The sequence below is a fragment of the Pelodiscus sinensis genome, chromosome 5, assembly GCF_049634645.1.
Source record: "Pelodiscus sinensis isolate JC-2024 chromosome 5, ASM4963464v1, whole genome shotgun sequence".
NCBI lineage: Eukaryota > Metazoa > Chordata > Testudines > Trionychidae > Pelodiscus > Pelodiscus sinensis.
In genome coordinates this window covers 14,346,738-14,368,469 of record NC_134715.1, presented here as the reverse complement: position 1 = coordinate 14,368,469, position 21,732 = coordinate 14,346,738, and the positions used below count along the sequence as shown (strand labels likewise).

At 43.4% G+C, this 21,732-nt stretch overlaps 1 protein-coding gene across 1 annotated transcript in view; it reads left to right on the top strand.

Annotated features, from left to right (window-relative positions):
• KLHL8 (kelch like family member 8) overlaps positions 1 to 21,732 on the top strand; it is a 72,450-nt gene that overhangs the window by 27,973 nt on the left and 22,745 nt on the right. Inside the window, exons 3-6 of the mRNA XM_006115329.4 lie at positions 12,568 to 13,116; positions 15,278 to 15,464; positions 18,757 to 18,900; positions 19,827 to 19,938. Coding sequence (XP_006115391.2) covers positions 12,568 to 13,116; positions 15,278 to 15,464; positions 18,757 to 18,900; positions 19,827 to 19,938 — 992 coding nt within the window. The remainder of the gene's footprint in view (positions 1 to 12,567; positions 13,117 to 15,277; positions 15,465 to 18,756; positions 18,901 to 19,826; positions 19,939 to 21,732) is intronic.

Here is a 21,732-nt window from a genome sequence, read left to right as displayed (position 1 = left end):
TCTTGCGCAATAAATTCATGTTGCCTGTCTACACTGGCCTCTTGCGCAAGAACAGTTGTACAAAAGGGCTTCTTCCTGAGCGGGAGTGTCAAGAGTTCTGGCACAAGAAGCCCTGATTTCATACATTAGAACATCAGTTTACGTGCGCAAGAACACGCGCCCAGTGTAGACCGGCAGCAAGTTTTTGCGCAAGATGTCAGCCGATGGTCAGGGCATTGCGTGGTGTGTGTGTGTGTGTGTGTGTGTGTGTGTGTGTGTGTGTGTGTGTGTGTGTGTGTGTTATACACCCAAGTCTTCAACTGCTAGGACCGGGGTCCCTTCACAGCGGGCAGCCAAAAGGCTGATGCGCACCCCAAAGTTTGCAGGAAGAGCTTATTACACCTGAGTCTTTAATTGCTAGGACGCAAGTTCCCTTTGCAGCAGGTGGCCTAGGGAAGGCCGACGGGTGCCCCAAAGGGTCTGTCTCGTGGAGGCAAAAGAACCCAAATGCCCAGCTCTGCCTGTGTCTGCCCCTATGACCGGCTAGAGTTCTTTTGATTGTGTCTGGTTCTGTTACAGCAACAGGAGGAGTCAGTTAAAAGCTTAAACAGTTACAGGTTAATTAAAAGGCTTATAAAACGTGGTTACAATGGCTGTTGTTCTACTTCTTAACTGCTAGCAAATACAGATCTTAAAATGGTTACAAAGGAAAAGGAAGTTAGAAAATAACGGTACCAAGTGACAGCTTAATCTTTAAAGAGCTCTATTCTATGCATTCACTAAAACAAAAGGACACATACAGGTTCAATTTTTACCCCCTCTGCGTCCCTCGATTCCAGTGTGTCAGGCCAGGATTGGTCCCTCGATTCCTCGGAAAGACAAATACAAGGTGAGCATCCCCGTGGACCTCGGGAGGCAATCACCTAATCCGACTAGCAGGTAGATGGTAGATTGACGCTCAGAGTGAGTGTGCTGCTGGACCCATCTTTATACCCGTGGGGTCACGTATTCTCTTTCCTATCTATGGTGCCAAATGGTGCTGGTTCGTCTTTGTGATGCCAGTTCTTACAAGGGAGTTGTGAACTTAATTTACACTTGTAAGAGAGATAACTAAATTGGGAGTACTGGGCATTCTTTTCTCAACGGGAGATTCCTCTCCCCCGGACGGCCGTGTGATCGTATCAACATAGGTGCCAGCCAAGGGCAGTGCTCACAGCCTCTAGGGCAGCTTATTGGCTTGATCACCTTCTCGTATCTGTGTTTACAGTTATCCAGGGTCAGATGAGCCAGCATATCCGGGCCTCTGTCAAGGCTTCAAAGACTATGCTGATTTTATTGCTCTCTATGTCCTGTGTGCTCCAGGCACCTCAGAGGGGCAAGCAAGATGGATGTGACAGGGGGGCCTCTGTCTGGCTACACAAGAGCAGCCGCTTTTGCTCAAGATTGCGCCAGTGTAGACACAGCCTCGCAGTCCAACACACCTGCACTCCTGGAGAAGAGAGAGTGCGGGAGGGGAAGCACAGTAGAGATTGTGGTAGGGTCAGATCAGAGAGAGACAAAAAGGAGTGGAAAGGTGGGACATTAGCCTCAGACTGAGAAGATCTCTGTTCCCAGGATAACAGAGAGGGGTTGGTCTAGAACCATCAGAGGCAGACAGGGGCAGTTGAACACCTGTGCCTAATTGACCAAGCTTTCAGTATCAGGGGAGCCTGGGTTGATTAAGACACCTGGGGTTAATTAGGGAAACCAGCTGAGACTGGCTATAAAAGGAGCTTGCAGTTGTTGATGTGTTTCTGTAGATGAGAAGATGGAGGAGAGTGCTGCTTGGAGTAGGAGGAAAGAAGACAAATGGACACTAGGGCTATGTCTACACTGCGCCCATTTGGCACAATAAATATGCAAATGAGGCAAAGCATGGAATATTGTTGTGCCTCATTTGCATAATTAACGAGGCTCGGTTTTTGTGCAAAAAGCCCCTCTTGTGCAAGAGCTGTTCTTCCTGAAAAAAATTAGGAAGAATGGCTCTTGTACAAAATGGGGTTTTTGTGCAAAAAGGAGCCATCTACACAGCTCCTTTTTGAGCAAAAGCAGCTGCCAATTAATTATGCAAATGAAGGGCAGCAATATTCCACGCCATGCTTCATTTGCATAAACTTTTCCACAAGAAGGCTACAGTATGAACTGGAGAAAAGGAAGGTGCTGGGGAAGGTGTGGAGAAGTAACCCAGGGTCTTGTAGCAGGTGTCAGGGACTCACAAGGCCCTGGGCTAGAACCTGGAGTAGAGGGTGGGCCCACGTTCCCCCCCCCAACACTCACTTCCCCATTTCCACTCAGGAAAAAAGATTGTGGCGTTTATTCTAACTTTATACCATACGCTGGCCAATGATGAAAAGAGCTCAGCAAACAGCAAATTAATGCTCTTAGTGTGGTGCCTAAAATTGAGGGCTGCTGTTAGCCTATGAGGCAAGCAAATCCACCTGAAAGTGCAAGGTCCACCGAGTTTAAGTAGGAGCTTTGTCACAATATTCATTATCCAGAGGTAGGAAAACTAAGAACAGCAGCAGTTGGAATGTAATTCTTGTCAGTACTTTTGTTGTTTACAGTTTTCTGAATGTCAGCACTGAAACAGAAAATTTACAGTGCTGCTTCTTAACAAGTGGATGAGCAGTAGAAGCTGAAAATTTGAGAGAAAACACTACGATATATATTTTGTTTACATTTAGTAAAGGTATGTTTGAAACCACAAAGTAGTCAATGATCCAATTTTAATGGAATTGCAAGTGCTGACTTAAACTTGCTGGGGCCCAGGGCTTCAGCTCTGGCTGGCAGAGCTCAGGTTCCAGGCCCCCTGCCCCTTGCCTTGGATTAAATGCCTTTGGGTTTTAGTTCCCTGCCCAGGGTGGAAGGGCTCAGTCTGGCTCAGGTTTTAGTCCCCCGTCTTGGAGTTGTATAGTTATTTTTGTTGTCAGAAGGGAGTCATGGTGCAATGAAGTTTGAGAAACCCTGGCCTGTATCATTTAAGCAGGAGTTTCTTTTTAATCACAAGCCAGCTCATCTTAATTGATTGGCAGTGAATTATTCTTAATCATGTTGCATATCAGTCTATTCTAAAAATAATTTTTGATATCACAAATGGAGCCATATAGCTTCACTTTATATTCAAGTATGACTAAAGCTGTGAAGAAGCACTGTTGAACTGCAAATAATGAGCCCCTTAGGTAGAAAAATGTTTTAAAATCATATTAAAAGTAACTGAAATCTGAAGTACTGAATTTGCAACTGCTATCTGAACATTTTGTAGCTATTAAAGTTGCAAGAAAACCCACAGATCACTAACAAAGATATTAAAGAAAAAAAACTCTTAAACGTGTTCTCTTTGTGCATTTGATATTCCTTCCTGTATAATCTGTTCTCTTTGTGGTGTTGGTGCATGCTTCAGGTTTAGTTTTAAGATAGTGTTAACTATAGGACCTACAGTTACAACCAGCAGGCAGCAGGTAGAGGAGTGTACAGAGATGAAGGGGAAAGAATGTTTGTAATGTTTAATCATATTTAATGTTGTTTTCAGAACTGCTTAGAGGACTAGCTGGAGGGAAGAAAAAGGCCTCCCCCCCCAAAAAAAAAATTAAGTTGCCAGTGGCCTTCTAATGATGATTCTGAGATTAATTACCTCATTTTAATCTTACAGTTCCACATATATTTTTATCCATAATGAGATATTTCAAGAACAAAGATAAATATTTTCCTTTAAGGAAAATATCCTTAGATTTCTCCTTTGCAGAAGTTCTGGGAATATATTGGGCAGAGATTGACTTATATGATGTTTGTGCTGTGCTGTGACTCACTGGTGCATGATTCTTGCACTTCTCCTAAATGACCCATGAATGACAGATTAAGTCAAAGTGAATAGTACTAACTATAAAAGGCTCTTTAGATTCTGAAAAAATATAATTTTGAATTGATGTGGCTATTAAGTAGAGTCTGTAAACATGTCAATCCTGAATCGTAGACTTATACAAATCACTTCTGGTTAAGGAGAATACTGTAATTGTGGGTAATACCGAGAGAAATGAAAGGCCAAATCCCTTAGAACATTAACAATTATCAAATATTACATTGGGCCATGGGTTTCCCTCATTGTGGCAGTTAATTCATCATGCCCAGATTTGATGCCTGTGCCAGCTGACTTTCATTCCCCAAAGCTCAAGCTTCAGGGCTGCATAACTGTGGTATAGATGTCTTGGCTGTCAGACCCTGTGAGGTGGGAGAATCCCAGAGCTCAGGCTACAACTGAAACTGGAATGTGTACACAACAATTAAACAGCCCTGCTGAGGGAGTAGAGGGACCCAAGTCAGTTGGCACTGGCCAGTCACAAGTGTCAATTACATCGCCGACACATTCTTACAGAGTTGGATTTTTTTATGCCCTAAAGACATGCTGATGTGAGTCCCTGTCGTAGACCGTCGCACTTCAGAATCTCAGAAGGTATCTTTATCCTTGATTTGAAATCAGTTCAGCACCTACTAGCCCAATAATTAAGGATACAAAAGCCCTATGCTGTCTCTCCTCTGTTTAAAGGGGTAATACAGTACAATTGGATGCTGTGTTCATTGAATTTATTTACCTTTATGTCAATCAACTTTCTATTTAATGTGTTAAAACTAAAGACAGTAAGTTACAATGTTTAGGGAAAGTCACACAAATGATTATGGATATGGAATAACTTTCTACATTAGGAGAGATTAAAAAAAGACTTGCTGTTCAGTTTAGAAGAGAGATGACGTAACAAAGGTCTACACAGTTATGGAGAAAATAAACAGAGAAATGGCATCTTCAGTGCCAGCAGACATAATGAGGCTCACCAAGGAAAAGCAACCTCACTTTTTTTTTTTTTTTTTTGGGGCTTCTCACTTGTGTGTGGCCTCTTGACCAAAAAAAGTTCCCCACCCCCGCTACAGAATTTTATTAAACTGAAATCTGTTTATTCTGTAGCATTTTTCTATGTATTATATAAACAGAATGACACACAATCCTTCCCACTCTGCCAGGAAGCTCTTTGCTTGTGGGACTTGTGCATAGCCCATTTCATTCACCTGGAGGCAGCTTTGCCCACAAGTGGCTGCTTCGATCAGATGTCCTCCACAACATCTGACAGTGGGTTTTTCCCTGATTGGACATCTTCATGACTCAGAAGAATCAGAAGTGCCAACGCTTTAGCTTGTTATGGAATCTCAGTCAGTGGTGGACACTTTCCTGATTCCATGGAACGTCATTCTGCTCTACGCTTTCCCCCGTTCCCATTGGTCCACAAGGTACTCAACAAGCACCACAGAGACAAGGTGGATGTCATCTTGATAGCCCTGGCCTAGCATTAGTACCTCACACTCCTGGAACTCCTGGTATAAACTCTGATTCCACTTCTGCTGTTGCCAGACCTCCTCTCGCAGGATCAGAAGCGCCTGCATTACCTGGATCTGCACTCGTTAAACCTCATGGCATGACTCCATGGTTGAACCCCACAGAATGGGCCTGCTAAGTTCCCTTAGTCAGAAACCTTCTACCAGACTTATGTACCTGGAAAAATGGAAATAGTTCCCAAGCTGGTGCCTACAGTGCAACTAGGGATTTTAATTTTTGGGCAATTGCATAGTTATGTAATTGCATGAAATCTTAGCAGTTACACAACTATTCTATAGTCCCTGGGAGTGGGCTGGCAGCCAGTGTGCTGCCAGTTCCACTCCTGGGGAGCCTCCTGCCATCCCATGCTGTTGACTCTGTATTATAGGCAGCAGCAGCATGGGGTGTCAGGGGGAGCCAGTCCTCAAGGGAAGCCAGTTTAAAAACCAGCTCCCCTTGCAGAGTAGCTGTCTGTCACCTTCCGCTGCTGCCTCTAATGCAGAGGCAGCAGCATAGGGTGGCAGCAGCCCCTGTCCTTGGAGGGGTCCGAGCTCCCCTCAGACAGAGGCTGCTCCAGATCCGGTGGAGCAGCTTCTATGCATGGGGTGCTCTGCCCCCCCCCCCACACACAGGGGCTGCTGCCACCCCGTGTTGCTGCTTCTGCATCAGCGTAGGCCTCTGATAGGTGGCATCAAGGAGCCCATAATGGGGGGAACTGGCTTTTAAGAGGCAGCAGGTGGGTGGGGGGAGGGAATGTGTGTAGTCAACAAGATTCTCCGATAAGCCTAGGCTTATTGGTTAATGTATCGTCGACTACACATTGACATCCCTAAGAGCAACTTGGATACTTTATCTCCATGCTGACTATCTGGTATCTCTGGAGCATCAAGGTCTTGCAACCTCTTCATTTTGTGTGCATCTAGCAGGCATCTACACCTTCCACCCAGAAGAAACAGGCGGCATGATCTTGTTGGACCCCCAGATAGGGTGTTTTCTCAAGGGATGGACCAGCTCCACCCATTCATCGCCCCGCTCCCATTTGGGACTTCAGCCTCATTCTCTCTGCCCTTATGGGTCCACCATTTGAGCCGTTAGCCATTTGCTCTCTACTCTATCTGTCCTGGAAGGTGATCTTTCTGGTTACCGTTACATCTGCTCACAGGGTCTCTGAACTTCATGACCTGTCTTTGGAGCACGGTCTTTCACAAAACAAGGTCCAGCTTTGCCTTCACCTGGTTTTTGTCACAAAGTAGTCTTCAGTTTCCACACCAGGCCTTTCTTCCTAGGTTCTATCCTAAACCTCCGCAGAATACCTGGGAACAATGCCTACCCTCCCGTGATGTAAGAGGGGCACAAGTATTCTACATTGAACATACCAAGCCCTTTCATAAGACATCATAACTGTCTGTAGCTGTAGCTGTGGATCGGATGAAGGACAGCCAGTCTCGTTGCAATACATTTCCTCCCGAATCAATGCATGCATCCATATTTGTTATGACCTGGCCAGGGTCCCTCCATCACCACTTCTTGTGCACTCCACACGAGTGCAAGCTTTTTCGGCACCATTCCTGACTCATATACCACTCCAGGAAATCTGCAGAGCTGCAACTTGGTCCTCAGTACATACCTTCACATCACACTATGCCATCATGCAACAATTGCAGCAGGACACAGTTTTTAGTACCACAGTTCTTGAGTCATCTAGACTGTGACTTCAACCCCTCCTCCACGGTACAGGCTTATGAGTCATATAATTAGAATATATATGAGCAAGCACTTGAAGGAAAAAGCTGTTATTCTTAGAGATATGTTGCTTGTATCTATTCCATACTCTTCTTCCTTCACCAGTAACAGAGTAGCTGGCAAGAAGGAACTATGGAGAGGTCAGATCAGCAGGGTCATATATAGAGTGTTGCATTGGCACCACTCGAGGGAGCTCCACAGTTGATTCGATGGGTAGCACGTAGGGAAAAACTTTCCAATAGTCATGCATGTGGAGCGTGCACACCCTAACTGGAATAGATAAGAGCAACACATCTTGAAGAACGGTTACAAGGGTGAGTAACCATTTTTTTTCTTCAGCATATGTAGAATGTTTTTTGTTGTTGGAACCAGTAGTATTTGCAGCTATACTCGCAGCTTCACATGAATCTTTAAGTGTGGTTGTCTTGTTGTGGATTAATTACAATTTTAATTTAAAAAATGCCCCCATAATTATAATACAGAGAACTTGTCTCAAAATAAACACAAACCTCATTGATCAGTCAAGACATTATCTTAAATCTTGTTAATAGGCAGGAAGTTTAAAACAAAAGAAAATATTTCATCACAAAACGCACCGGGGCTACGTCTACATTGGCCCCTTCTCCGGAAGAGGCATGTTAATTTCAAACTTCAGAATAGGGAAATCCGCAGGGGATTTAAATATCCCCCGCAGGATTTAAATAAACATGGCCGCCGCTTTTTTTCCGGCTTGGGGAAAAGCCGGAAAAAAGCGTCTAGACTGGCCCGATCCTCCGGAATAAAGCCCTATTCCGGAGGATCTCTTATTCCTACTTTCAGAGGAATGCCTCTTCCGGAGAAGGGGCCAATGTAGACGTAGCCAGTCAGTCTATGGAACTGTGCTAGAGGATATGGTGAAGGTCAAGACTATAACAGGGTTAAAAAAGAACTAGATAAATTTAATGGAAGATAGATAATGTCCCTAGTGACGGTTTGTCAGGAACTGTGAATGGCCAATGGGATGGATCACTTGATAGTTTCCTCCTCTTTTCATTCCCTCTCGGGCAACTGGTATTGACAATTGTTGGAAGACAGGATACTGAGCTAGATGGACCTTTGGCCTGATACAGTATGGCCATTCTTATATAATCTCTTCCAGCTTGTATTTCTTGGTAAAATGAACTTTTTTGATTACATTAGTTGGTTGAAACTGATAGATTTATTAATTGAACAGAAGGGACAAAAATGTTCAGTGTTTGAATTGAATAAATAAAACTAGGCAAATATGATTCAGATTTTTACATAGGTTTATGTGGAATAACAAAAATTATAGACTCAGTTTAGGCTGATAGACTAGTCACATTTAAGCTTGTTCTTTGGAAGTTGTATAGTAACTATCTACTGTATATATTTGACATAGTCTGTGTGTTTGTTCAAGAACTTCTCCTAAATGGTAAGAACCAGGACTACCAAATTCGCTATAGAGCTTCCTCTTACTGTAACTTAAAACAACGTAAGGATTTGGTTGTTCCAGGAAAATGGGATGTGCCTAGAATGGGATTTCTTCTCATTAACTCAAACAGAAAATAGAATCACCAAATCAAGTGTAGTCCTTAAAATTAACATAACTGAGCAAATGTTGAAAGAGGGTTCAGGGCAGGGATTCAGGATAATGCACAGTGTGCCACCTCTACCTACCAGCCCCAGCACAGAATTGTCACAGCAGCTCCATTATGGGGGAGTGGCAGGCTTTGCCTTCCCTTCCCCCTTCCCCTGGCAACTGTGGCAGCTCTGTGCTGAGGCCATGAGAAGGGGTGTCTTACCCATTCCCAGCCATTGTAGCTTCATGCTCAGGTCAGGGGAGGGGGCTTCTCCTGTCCACTACCTCTTCATTCCAGCCATGGCACCTAATCCTGAGCTGCCGCTGCCGGAGGACAGATGGTTTTTCTGTGGCCCCTGCTCAGCCTAACATGAACCTGCCATAGCCAGAGTACATGCACTCCTCCTCCAGCTGTGCTGGTTGGAGCTGCAGCAGCCATGGAGAGGCATTCCCACCTGGCCCTAAGCAGTCAGGAAGAAGGCTCCAGCTGTGTCAGAGGTTGGCATACTATAGAAAAGACAACCGTGGTCTGGTGGGCCATTTCCTTCCATTCCTAAGGAGGTTATCTAGTCCAGCTCCCTGCTGCAAGCTGAACTAACCCCAGCAAAATCACTCCAGCTAGCGCTTTATCAAGCTTGCCCTTAAAAACCTCTCCTCCACCTCCCTGGATAAACCATTCTAGTGCTTCACAATGATCCAACCTAGACCTTCCCCACTGCAGCTTAAGACCATTGCTTCTTTTTCTGTCATCTGCTACCACTGAGAATAGCTTAGCTCTATTCTCTTTGGATTACCCCTGTAGGTGCTTGAAAGCTGCTATCAAATCCCCCCTTGTTCTTCTCTTCTTCAGACTAAAAAAGCCCAGCTTCTTCAATTTCCCCTCATAAGTTATATGACCCAGCCCCCTAATCATTTTCATTGCCCTCTGTTAGACTTTCTCCAATTTGTCTACAGCTTTTTTTGGAGGGGGGAGGGGGAGAGGGGAGGAAGAGGGGAACTGGATGCAGTGCTCCAGATGGGGCCTCACTGGTGCTAATAGAAATGAATAATCACTTTCCTTGATCTGCTGGCAGTGCTCTTACTAATACAGCCCAATATGCCGTTAGCTGCCAATTAGACATTGAGCCATTGACCTCTATCCGTTGAGCATGATGATCTAGCCAGCTTTCTATTCACCTTATAGTCCAAGCCAGACTGTATCAAAAGCTTTGCTAAAGTCAAGGTATATCACATCTACTGCTTTCCCCATATCCACAGATCCAGTTATCTCATCATAGAAGGCAATTAGGTTGGTAAGGCATGACTTGCCTTTGGTGCATACATGTTCACTGTTCCTGATCACCTTTCTCTCCTGTAACGTGTTTCACATTAGATTCTGTTAGGACCTGCTCCATGATTGTTCCAGGAATTGAGGTGAAGCTGACTTGTCTGTAGTTCAACAGATTCTCCTTCCCTTTTTAAAGGATGGGCACTGCATTTGCCTTTTTCCAATCAGTCCCAGACAATCAAGTGATTCCTCAGTCACAACGAGTTTTGAAAGATAATGGCCAATGCATCCTTGGATGCATTAGATCTGACTCAATGGTATGTCCAGCTTTTTTCAATAGTCCTTAACCTGTTATTTCATTAATGAGAGCTGCTCCCTTCTCCTCTCCATTCTGTGCTGCTCAGTGTAGCAGTGTGGGGAGTTGTCCTTGTCTGCAAAGATTTAGGCAGAAAAAGCATTCAGTACATCATCTGTCACTTAATTGCCTTCCCCATTCAGTGAGGGCTTCACACTTTACCTGACCACCTTCTTTTTGCTAACATACCTGTAGAAAACCTTGTTCTTCACATACCTTGCTCAGTTATGCTTTGTGCAATTTTGTTATGCTTCTCCCTATTTGTCCAAGTTTACACTTATTGTAGGCTTCTTTTTTTGTGTTAAGCTCTTCAAAGATTTTTTTGATAAGCCAAGCTAGTTGCTTGTCATATTTGCCCTTCTATCTGCACATTTCGATAGTTTGTTCTTGTGCCATCCATAAAGCTTTTTTAAAATATAGCCAGCTCTCCTCAAATTCCTTTCTTTCTCATATTAGCTTCCCAGGGAATCCTGCCCATCAATTCCTTGAGGGAGTCAAAGCCTATTTTTCTGAAGTCTAGGGTATTTATTGGCTGCTCTGCTTTCTTTTGTCAGGATCCTAAACTCAGCGATTTCATGATCACTGTTGCCCAGATTGTCACCTACTTATACTTCCCCTGCCAATTCTTCCCTGTTTGTGACCAGCAGGTGAAGAGGAACACAACCCCTCATTGATTCCTCCAGCACTTGTACCAGGAAGTTGTATCCAACACTCTCCAAAAATTTCCTGAATTTTCTGTGTCCTGCTGCATTGCGCTCTCAGCAGATATCAGGGTGATTGAAGTGCCCCATGAGAATCAGGGCCTGATCTGGAAACTTCTGTTAGATGTTTGAAGAAGCTTAGTCTACTTCCTCTTTCTGGTCTAGATAGCTACCACAACATCACACTTGTTGCTCTCGCCTCCTACGTAGCCCAAAGACTCTCAAACAGGTACACCAGTTTCTACTGTTGTAAACTTCTAATTGAAGTGAAAGGCTCAATGACAGTTGCACCAGTGAAGGATCTGCCCCCTGCTATTTTTGAGAAGAGGCAGTAATCCATGGTCTGCTTCTCTATATCCCCCACTACTCACCCTCTCACTTGCCTCTGGAAGAGATTGATACTTTCCTCACTCTTGTTGTATTCATGGGAGAGAAAGAAGAAAGTTTCAGTGATTGCCATTCTTCAGTCTGATGAGGCTACAGTCTTTGTATATCTTGTTTTCCTTAGTGTGAGTGCCATTGACACATACTAGCAAAGATTAATTTTTCATTTGCACTTTAAATTTGTGTGTAAGCTTAGAAAAACTAGTGACCTCCCCTTCAATCCCTAGACTTCTATTTGAATTGTGTTTTCTTAAGGGAATTCCAGTTCTGCTTTGTCTTTTTTAAAGGATGCTGTGTTTGAGGGAAATTTTTTATAAGAAGAATAAGAGATGTTATTGAAGGACTTGAACTATAGGTTGAACCTCCCTGGTCTGCCACATTCAGGGCCTGAGTAGTCCAGAAGGAGGGATTTTGCTGGGCCAGGGAAGGTCATTACTGCCCCCCAGCCTGGCTCTGCTTCTGGCCTTTTCTCCCAGCGGGCTCCCCACGTATGACTAGCCTTGGTGCCCTGCCATGGCAGTCCACAGTCCTGCTGCTGGGGCTCTCAGCTTCACCGTGGCAAACCACTGCCCTGCCACAGTGCTACCGGCCCCAACAGCCCTGCCACAGCAGCACCAGCTCCACCAGCCCACAGTCCCACTGCTGGGACTCCCACTGCCTGCCTGTGGCAGCCTGCCACTCAGCCATCAGGGTTCCCGACCCTGCCAGTCCTACCAGGGCAGCACCAGCCCTGCTGCTGAGGCTCCTGGCTCTGCCAGCCCTGCTGCAGCAGTCCCGCTGCCATGGCTCCTGGGCTTAGCTAGACTCCCATGGCAGGGCTTCCAGCTGTTGGCCTCTCTGCAGCCAGCCTGGCTGGGTTCCCAGCCCCCGCAGTGCTCCTGCCTCTGTCCCTCCACTGGGTTTTTCAGCAATATCCATGGTCCTGCCCAACGAGGGAATCCCAGTTGAGAGAGGTTCAACCTGTAGTGATAGGCTATTGTTTTGTCCTGCTCTTATGAATTAAAAATCAGATGTCTAATCCTTTTGTTTTTGTTTTATGGTTATATGACAAAAGTATAGGAACTCTAAGATTGCAACCTCAACTATAATTTGAATATTTTTTCTTTACAGCTAAAAAAAAGGGGTTTCATTTAAACAGTCTTTTTCTTCCCTCCCCGACAGGTTGGTTCGAAGCTAATCTCCTGTCACAAGCTGGTTCTGGCTTGTGTTATCCCTTACTTCAGAGCTATGTTTCTTTCTGAAATGGCTGAGGCAAAACAGACATTGATTGAGATCAAGGATTTTGATGGAGACGCAATAGAAGATTTGGTGAAGTTTGTCTATTCCTCCCAGCTTACGTTGACTGTTGATAACGTCCAACCTCTTTTATATGCAGCCTGCATTCTTCAGGTGGAGCTAGTAGCAAAAGCCTGCTGTGAATATATGAAACTACACTTTCATCCCTCAAACTGCCTGGCAGTGAGGGCCTTTGCAGAGAGTCACAATCGCATTGACTTGATGGACATGGCTGACCGATATGCTTGTGAACACTTTACAGAAGTGGTGGAATGTGAGGACTTTGTGAGTATGTCACCTCAGCACCTCCATAAACTCTTGTCCTCCAGCAATCTGAACATTGAGAATGAGAAACAGGTTTATAGTGCAGCTATCAAGTGGCTTCTTGCTAATCCACAGCATCATACTTCATGGTTGAATGAAATACTTTCTCAGGTAGGAAGAGATTGAGGTATATTTTCCTGTGGCATATAGAGATTAAGCCATAAGTTTTGTTTACAGTGGAAAATGTATATTGTAGAAAAAAGAGCAAAAAAAAAAAAAAAGACAAAAGATGCAAAGTATTTCTTTCCCTATCAAATTTCATAGTTGAGTCAATTCTGTGTTGAATAATATTTTCCAATTAAATGTTGTTACAGATGTATGTAGTCTTCTGCTTAGAACAGAAGTAATTCTGATCTGTCCTTGGATATCAGAAAAGGAAATAGGATTCTTTACCAGTTTCTGAAAGGAAAAATTTATTTTAATGATGACTGGACTTCATGCTAATCAGAAATAACACAAAACAATATCAGTTTTGGAGGAAGCGAGCTTTAAAATGCATACATAGTTAAATAAGAACATAAAGTCATCATTACTTAATGCATTTGGAAATACTAAGTTCTGGGGGGGAAGGAGGGATGATTTCTTTTTTAAGTATTTATTTGTCCTGAGGCAAAGCTGAGAGTCAGAAGTATTAAAACATTATATGTTTCCTACAATGCTGGGAAGTCAACTGCCACCAAGCTGGACATTTTTCAGAATACTTTTTTGTAAATATAATTACAATGAAAGGTAATGAGACTAACTCTGATATAAATTCTGGGGTGTACATAGGGTATTTCTTTCGTTTTTATGACAGAATGTGCTAATCTATTTCTTGATCCATGGCTTAAGAAAACACACTTTGGACTGTTCCATCATTCAGCTGGAAGAATTTGCAGCTTAATTATCTGAACTCCTTATCAGATTGCTTTTTTCAATAATTTCCTTTGAAACTGAAAAGCAAAAGGGGCAAACCAGTCAGATACATAGCAGAAAAACAGATTTAAATATCTTCCAGAATTCATGCTGGATTTTGGGCAAACATTGGAGACAAGCTGTCTAGTCTTTTCTGCTAGTTAGACTTAATAGTCCTAGACATTCCCTGCTGATCTAGCACCAAAATTTGCTCTCTTCTTTAGCTAGTCTGTGTACTACTATATTGCTAGTTCTATCATTGCCTGTAGACACTCTGCCACTTAGCTGTCAGCATCCTTTAACCTATGCTATCAGGCGAGATCAACATTAGCAAAGGTTTGCTAGTACTGCCAGTAAATTCTTGTTGTATAGACAGATTTATATCAACAGAAACATGAAATAACTTATCATTATTTCCCAAATGAAGTAAGCTACACTAGCAGAAACACTCTTATGCTGGTATAAAGGTCTATATTTGAGTTTTTGAAGGCTATAAAAGAAAGAAGTCACCTGGCGAAAGAAGTATGCAGCAATACTTGATGTACTATCTGTGTAACAACTACTATGTCACAAGCAGTTAAAGTGCCACTTAGTCCATTCACCCTTGAGTGGATTTTCTAAATCCTGTGTAACATTTTTATATGAAGAATTTAGTCAAGTGAGGGTATGTCTACACTTACAGTTGTACATAGAGACTAATAAATGATAAGGCATAGCCTAGGTGAATAGAGCACTACAAATCTGAATCCTAAAGTATATACCATTCAGGGCCCTCTGCGAGCCCACGTGCAACCTCTCATATATCCATTGCTTTTTTTTAGCACTGTGGCATGTTGCTTCTGACCTGCTAGGACCTTTCTTTGCTGCTGGAGTCTTTGGGTATATCTACCTTGCAGAAAATAAAACCCTGTAGCAGCAAGTCTCAGGGCCTGGCTCAACTGACTCAGATTCATAGGATGGGGCTAAAAATAGCAGTGTAGACATTTCAAGATCAGGCAGGAGCCCAGGATCCAAGATCATCCCCCTTCACTGAGTATCAGAGCCCAGTATTTGTACTCTTTTATGTTTAGCCCCATAGCGTGAACTCCACTCACTCTCCAACTCACTGCTGCAGGTCTTTTTGCAGTGTAGACATACCCTTTCAATGCAGTGTGTTTTATAGCTACATGTACTCTGCATATTAAACAGTATGACAGAAGTGTTCATTCTCCCCAGAAAGAACAAAGCTATATTTGAATGGACTTTTATTACTACTTTTACTTAAGTGTTTTTTTTTTAATTTACAAGTTACACAACTATATTCATGACAGTAGCATCTAGGGCTCGACAGTATAATATATAATAGTATGCTACCCAGAACCGTGTACATTCCCATCAGGTACGTCTGCCTTTGTTGCCTATTTGTTTCCTTATGGGAGTTGTGGCAAAAGAAGAGATCATCAAGCAGAATCTAAAATGTAGAGATTTACTGGATGAAGCAAGGAACTATCATCTTCACCTGAGCAGCAGGGCGGTGCCAGGCTTCGAGTATTCCATCCGCACAACTCCAAGGAATGAGACTGCAGGTAATTAAACGGGGATCTGATTATCCAGTACTGAGGAAGAGTTGGGGATTTGTGTAGGGCAGGGTGGGCAAGATCCAGACTGGATCTGACCTGCCAAACCACCAGATCCTGCCCACGGGCTGCCAGGACCTTTAAGTACAGAGCACCCACCTGCTGCTTTAAGCAGTTGGCTGCTCCCTTTGGTTCTCTGCTGTGGATGTTTGAGAGGAGGGGGAGCTTTGTGCATTGCTCCCTCCCCCAGAAAAATCTCTCATATCCCATTGGCTGGTTTCAGACTAATAGAAGCTGAGAGATTTTTCTGGGGGCGGGGGTAGTGTACAAAGCCACCCACTCTCCTGCACTTGGAGCAGAGAGCCACAGAGAGCAGCCAGCTGCTTTGAGTGGTCTGGGGCTGCTGGCAGGCAAGGAGCCTGCCTCAGGGTCTTGCAGGGCTGCTGGCCAGGAGCTGCTGTAGCCAGACAGGAATCCCCCGCCCCCATAACATCCATCTTTGCTTGCCTGGAGCACACAGGGCATAGACAGAGTAGTAAAATCAGCATAGTCTTTGATGCCTTGACAGAAGGCCCGGATATGCTGGCTGCTGTGACCCTGGATAGCTGTAAACAGAGATACGTCAACGCCAATTGCTGACCAAGAGGCTGCCGAGGAGTGCCTTTGACTGAAACCTATATTAATACGAACACACAGCCATCCGCAGGGGGAGGAATCTCCCGCCCAGTAAAGAATGTCCAGTACTCACAATTTAGTTATCTCTCTTGCAAATGTAAATTAAGTTGAAACTCCCTTGTAAGAACTGGTGTCACAAAGACGAACCAGCACAATTTGGCATCTTAGATAAGAAAGAGAATACGGGCCCCTATGGGTATAAAGATGGGTCCAGCAGCACGCTTACTCTGAGCATCAATCTACTATCTATCTGCTGGTTGGGTTATGTGATTGGCCTCCCGAGGTTCCACGGGGACGCCCACCTCGTATTTGTCTTTCCTAGGAATTGAGGGACTGGCTCTGGCCTGATACGCTGGAGTCGAGAGGCACAGAAGGGGGTAAAAATTGTACCTGGATGTGTCCTTTGTCTTAAGTGTACACATAGACTTACAGCTCTTTAAAGATTAAGCTGTCACTTGGTACCATTATTTCTATTTTCTATCTTTATTTTCTTTGTAACCATTTTTAAGATCTATATTTGCTAGCAGTTAAGAAAGAGAGCAATAGCCATTGTAACCATATGATTTATAAGCTTCTTTAATAAACCTGTAACTGTTTAAGCTTTAACCTGACTCCTTCAGTTGCTGTAACAGAACCAAGCACAATTTAAAGGAACTCCAGCCGGTCATAAGGGACAGATACAGGCAGAGCTGGGCATTTGGATCGTGTCGCTTCCAGGGGACAGATCCGTAGGGTCATCTCTCACCCTTCCCTAGGCTGCCCGCTGCGAAGGGATCTCGTATCCTAGCAGTCAAAATCTCAGGTGTAATAAGCTCTCCCTGTAAACTCTGGGGTGTCTGTCAGCCTGTTGGCTTCCCACCGCGAAGGGACCTGGTCCTAGCGGTCAAAGACACGGACGTTAAACTTCTCGGGGTGCCCATCAGCCTTCCCTAGGCTGCCCGCTGCGACGGGACCTTGTGTCTCAGCAGTTGAAGACTCAGGTGTAACACACACACACACACACACTCACTCTCTCTCTCTCTCTTCCCCCCCCCCCCCCCCCCCGCCTGCCTGCCTGCCCTGGCCATCGGCTGACAGCTGCCTAGCTAATCAGCTCCCAGACAGAGCTTGCCCCTAGCACTTCACCTCCCCTTCACACCTCAAATCCGTATCCACCCCCTCCTGCTCCAGGTCACCACCCAAAAACTGCACCTGCCTTCCCTCTCCTCCAGGTCACAACTCCCTCCCAGACTCTGCACCACCTCCTACATCCCTCTGTTAGGCCAGAATCCTTTCCTGCATCCATACCCTCCCTCCCAGACCCTGCACTCAAAGCCTCTGCCTCAGATCACAATCCCCTCCTTCACCCAAACTTCCTCTGAGACCCCACACCCTCTTCTACACACCAGTCCCCTACCCCAAGTTCCCTTCTGCACCCAAATTCCATCTCCATAGAGAAATGTGGCCTTTGATTAATTACCAAAATCTTGGAGTGGCTCCCCAGCAAAAGTTATTGCTCAACCCTGGTTTAGAGATAGGTAGTATGGATAGGTAGTGTGTGCGATGGCGTGTTGGGGTTCCCCCAAATCCTGCAGCCCCGTAGCAGCAAGAACAGACTCTGCCAGTCGTAGAATAGAGAGGGGTTTATTGTTCCTTCAGGGTACAGCACAGCACATATGTGATGTGGCTACAGGGGCCAGGGCCCCTCAGACTCTAGGGTTAGAGTCCATCGCCCCTAGGCCCCAGCTTAGCCTCTTCTCTTCATGCTTCCCATACAGCAACTGCCTCCCTCCCAGGCCCTGCCCCCCCAGCCAGGTGTTGGTCTCCATCTTCCTCCCTTTGTCTCTCTCCCTGGGAGGCTGAGCCTAGGTGTCTGGGTTAATACACATTTGAGAGAGTCGGTGAGAATCTCACATCACAGTGCAGGGGGACACCAGGTTACAGAGCAGACAGCACTCCCACTACGCCACAGTGTTTATAACCTAATTAATGTTTAAAGAAGAAATGTGAAAGTCTCTGGTGTAATGCATAGCTTTTAGTATATGAATGTTACTTAAATTAGCTTAAAATATTAATTTAACTAGATCAAATGTAAATATACAAGGCAAAGCTTACAGAAAGCATATTAATGTTCAAGGAAATATACAGGAAATCAAAGATATCCAAGCCCTACAAAGCTTACTTCTTGAGGAATAAAAACATTTCTATTGTTCCTTTGGACAAAAATTGACACCAAAGCAGTGAGCAGCCGTTTACAAAGTGTTCTGAGTTATGCATATTAGACTGGAAATTCTAATCTAGAAAATCCAAATAGATGTAACCGAAGAAAAATGGTTGTCTCCGCAATGAAATAATAATTTAATTGACTAAAATATTGGGTTTGAGTCTGATTAGCAGCCTATGCAATAACATTGATAAACACTTTGCATGCTAAAATACCATGGCTCTTGCCAAAATAAAGATGAAGTCATTGCCACAAATGCATAAGTATAGCTGTATTGAATGTGACCCACGGGGGAGGAGAAAAAAGTGTTTTGTCTTCAGTTAATTTTATAATCCTAATCTACTCTCAGTAAAAATATTGCTCAACTTTTGTTGGCTAATCATTCTGAAACTTTCTATTTTCTCTCTATATCTTCACCTTCAGGTGTGCTATTTTGTGTTGGTGGTCGAGGTGGATCAGGTGATCCATTTCGCAGTATTGAATGCTATTCTATAAACAGAAACAATTGGTTCTTTGGTCCTGAAATGAACAGCAGGAGAAGACATGTGGGTGTAATCTCTGTTGAAGGTTAGTAACCATATAAACTTTGTACTAACCTATTCTTTATTTTTGTAATTACTTAATTGTTTTCTTGTTGCTAAACAATAAGAAAAGCCTGTCCCATATCATGACTACATTATTTGACATGTTTAAGTTTACTACAGAGTAAATTTTCAGATCTGAAAACATACCTGTGTTATTATAGCACTGATATGAGAACATATTAGTTCAGTGAGTTTATTGCTCACTGCCTGCAGCCTATGTATAGTAGTGCATGGTTTAATTTTTCTTTTTTCTCAGAAGCATAGTGTGGGCACATTAAGCCATTTTTCCTCAGTTCTAGAACTGACTTCTTTGAATTTGGACAACTCATGTAGTGCATAATTTTCTAAAACTGTCAGTAGCTTTCATAACTCAATTTTTGGGTGCTTAAGATAAAAACAAGTTTCCAGAGCTGCTGAGAACCCACAACTGTTAAGTTACTCTTCCTTCATATTCCTGAAACAGAACCCGTTTTCTAGAAAGTATACATTCCTTTGTGCCTCCAAATATACTGTTTTATTTAAAGTAATTTGGTATTTTGTTTAGAGGCTAAAACAAAAGCTGGTCTTCCTTTGGGCAGAGGGTTGGACTTGATGACATCCTGAGGTCTCTTCCCGCCTTATGATTCTGTGATTGTAAGAAAAAAGCAGCCATGCTGTCGCATGTTATTTTCAATATGAAAACGGAAGACTTCATATCAAGATGTTAAAATGTCCTATAAAAACTGCCGCTAAGACAGATCTCTTAGGTCTGTGACCTTCAAATCTTATTTTTTGCAACTGAAAAGTGTGCTGCTATTCTGGAAAATAGGCTTGGGCCTGTATATTTCCCACTGTCTGGGATGATCTTGTGTGTCTAGAACCAGTGTCACCTACCAATCATTTAAATAAAAATGCTTCTCTGTTCTTCAGGTAAAATCTATGCAGTAGGTGGGCATGATGGAAATGAGCATTTGGGCAGCATGGAAATGTTTGATCCTGTCACTAATAAGTGGATGATGAAAGCATCAATGAACACGAAGAGGTAAATCTCCATAAAAAGGGAGCAAGCAATTCTTTTAGAAAATAATGCGGAAGTTTTTGTGGCCTAGTTTTTTATCCACTCCTTTGTGCATACCATTTTTAAAAGTTCTTAGGGTTGTAACAGTCAGGCTCAGCTGAGTTACAGGACTTAGACATTTCCAAGGTTTTTGATTGTTTTGAGTTTACGAATGCAAACTTGTGCTCTTGCATTCAGCTGCTGCCTAGTTTCTTTTGCCTTAGGCAGGGTTTGAAATTGATGAAAATCCTGTTTGAGATTCTTGGCAATTTTAATTTTTTGCTAGCTATAGAAAAGAGATACTTTGGTCAGTACTTGCATACGCATTCTGTATTATGTCCTGTATAACAGTATACCATGATATCAATGAGGGGTTGTGTTCTGGAGTATTCATAATGCTATTTCGCCTTCCCCAAATTATTAATGAAGGGCATTTATATGTTCCCACTAGGATAATGTAACACTTCAAAGAGTGGACGGACAAACATAATAGTCTGCTTCAGTGTGTAATGAAATGTATCTCAGATATGCACATTAGAGAATTACTGGTGGTATGTACTTATAATATTCCTTTACGTCAGCCTCCAACTACTGTATTATTTGTAAACATCATAAAAAGCAGATTGGATTTTCCTAATTACTTAGCAGTTGTGTAACATTGGGTGAAGGGAAATTTCATCAGACCATGCTACCAAAAAAGCAGTTTACGAATAAAGGGCACATAAAGATGATTTTTTTTTTCAGATAAACCTCTCTCCCGGCTAGTTGTGACTGTCTTACTTTTACTCCATCAGTATACTTCTTTTGTTTCCTGAGCCATGGATAGAAATACCTAAATATTCTGTTGCATATTGCTTTTTGAGAGAGAACACGAAAGCTACAAACTTAATTAGCAGTTTTACACTTATTTTACACTTATTTCAGTGAGAATTTTTTAAACTGCTTTAACTAAGGTTTCTGTTTTACGTCTTGCTGTATCTCCATTAAAAAACTTACTTTTACTTTAAACCTCCATAATTTGTTGCAGTCTAAAATAGATTTCAAGAAAGTACTTAGGCATGTCTGAGTCCTGAAACATGCAGCTACTGTGGCTTAAGCAGTAAAGCATAAGCACTTTGAAAAAGCCAAGAAACCAGGTCATCTGTTAGAGCAGCAGTTCACAACTGCCAGTCTGCGGACCATTTTTTGGGCTCTGATCTGCTGGCTGCTGGGCCGCAGTAGCTGCCAAAGCTAAAGCCAGCTGCTGTGTAGCGGCTCGGGGCCATGGCTGGGGTACATATTTTGGTGGACTGGTAACATTTTATTTGCATATGCATTATTTGCATAATGACTATACAAATAATCAAATAAAATGTTGCTGGTCTGCCAAAAGTTTGTGAATGGGTTTGCCAGTCTGTGGTATAAAAAAAGGTTGAGAACCACTGTATTAGAGAAGCAAGTTGGTAACAGGAAATTCCATTAGGGCTTGGATGGCCCTTCAAGCTTTAGTAATGCCTCATGTGAAGCACTGTGGTAGGTGGGGTGATTACTGTATTGTGTCTGAATCGGTGATAACCTGGAGAAGCAGATGCAAGATCTCAGGACCTTTCTTTTTGGGGGTGGAGAGAGATATAATTTTTCTTCAGTGTTTATGTGCATAACAGTCAGGTGTGTGTACACACATACACAGTGACTAGCAGCTATTCCATAGGGTCAGTGCCCTCACGGTGCTCAATATAGGGCCCTGCTGATCCTATTAATCCTCAGTTCCTCCTTGTGCCAAGTGACAGTAGCTGGAAC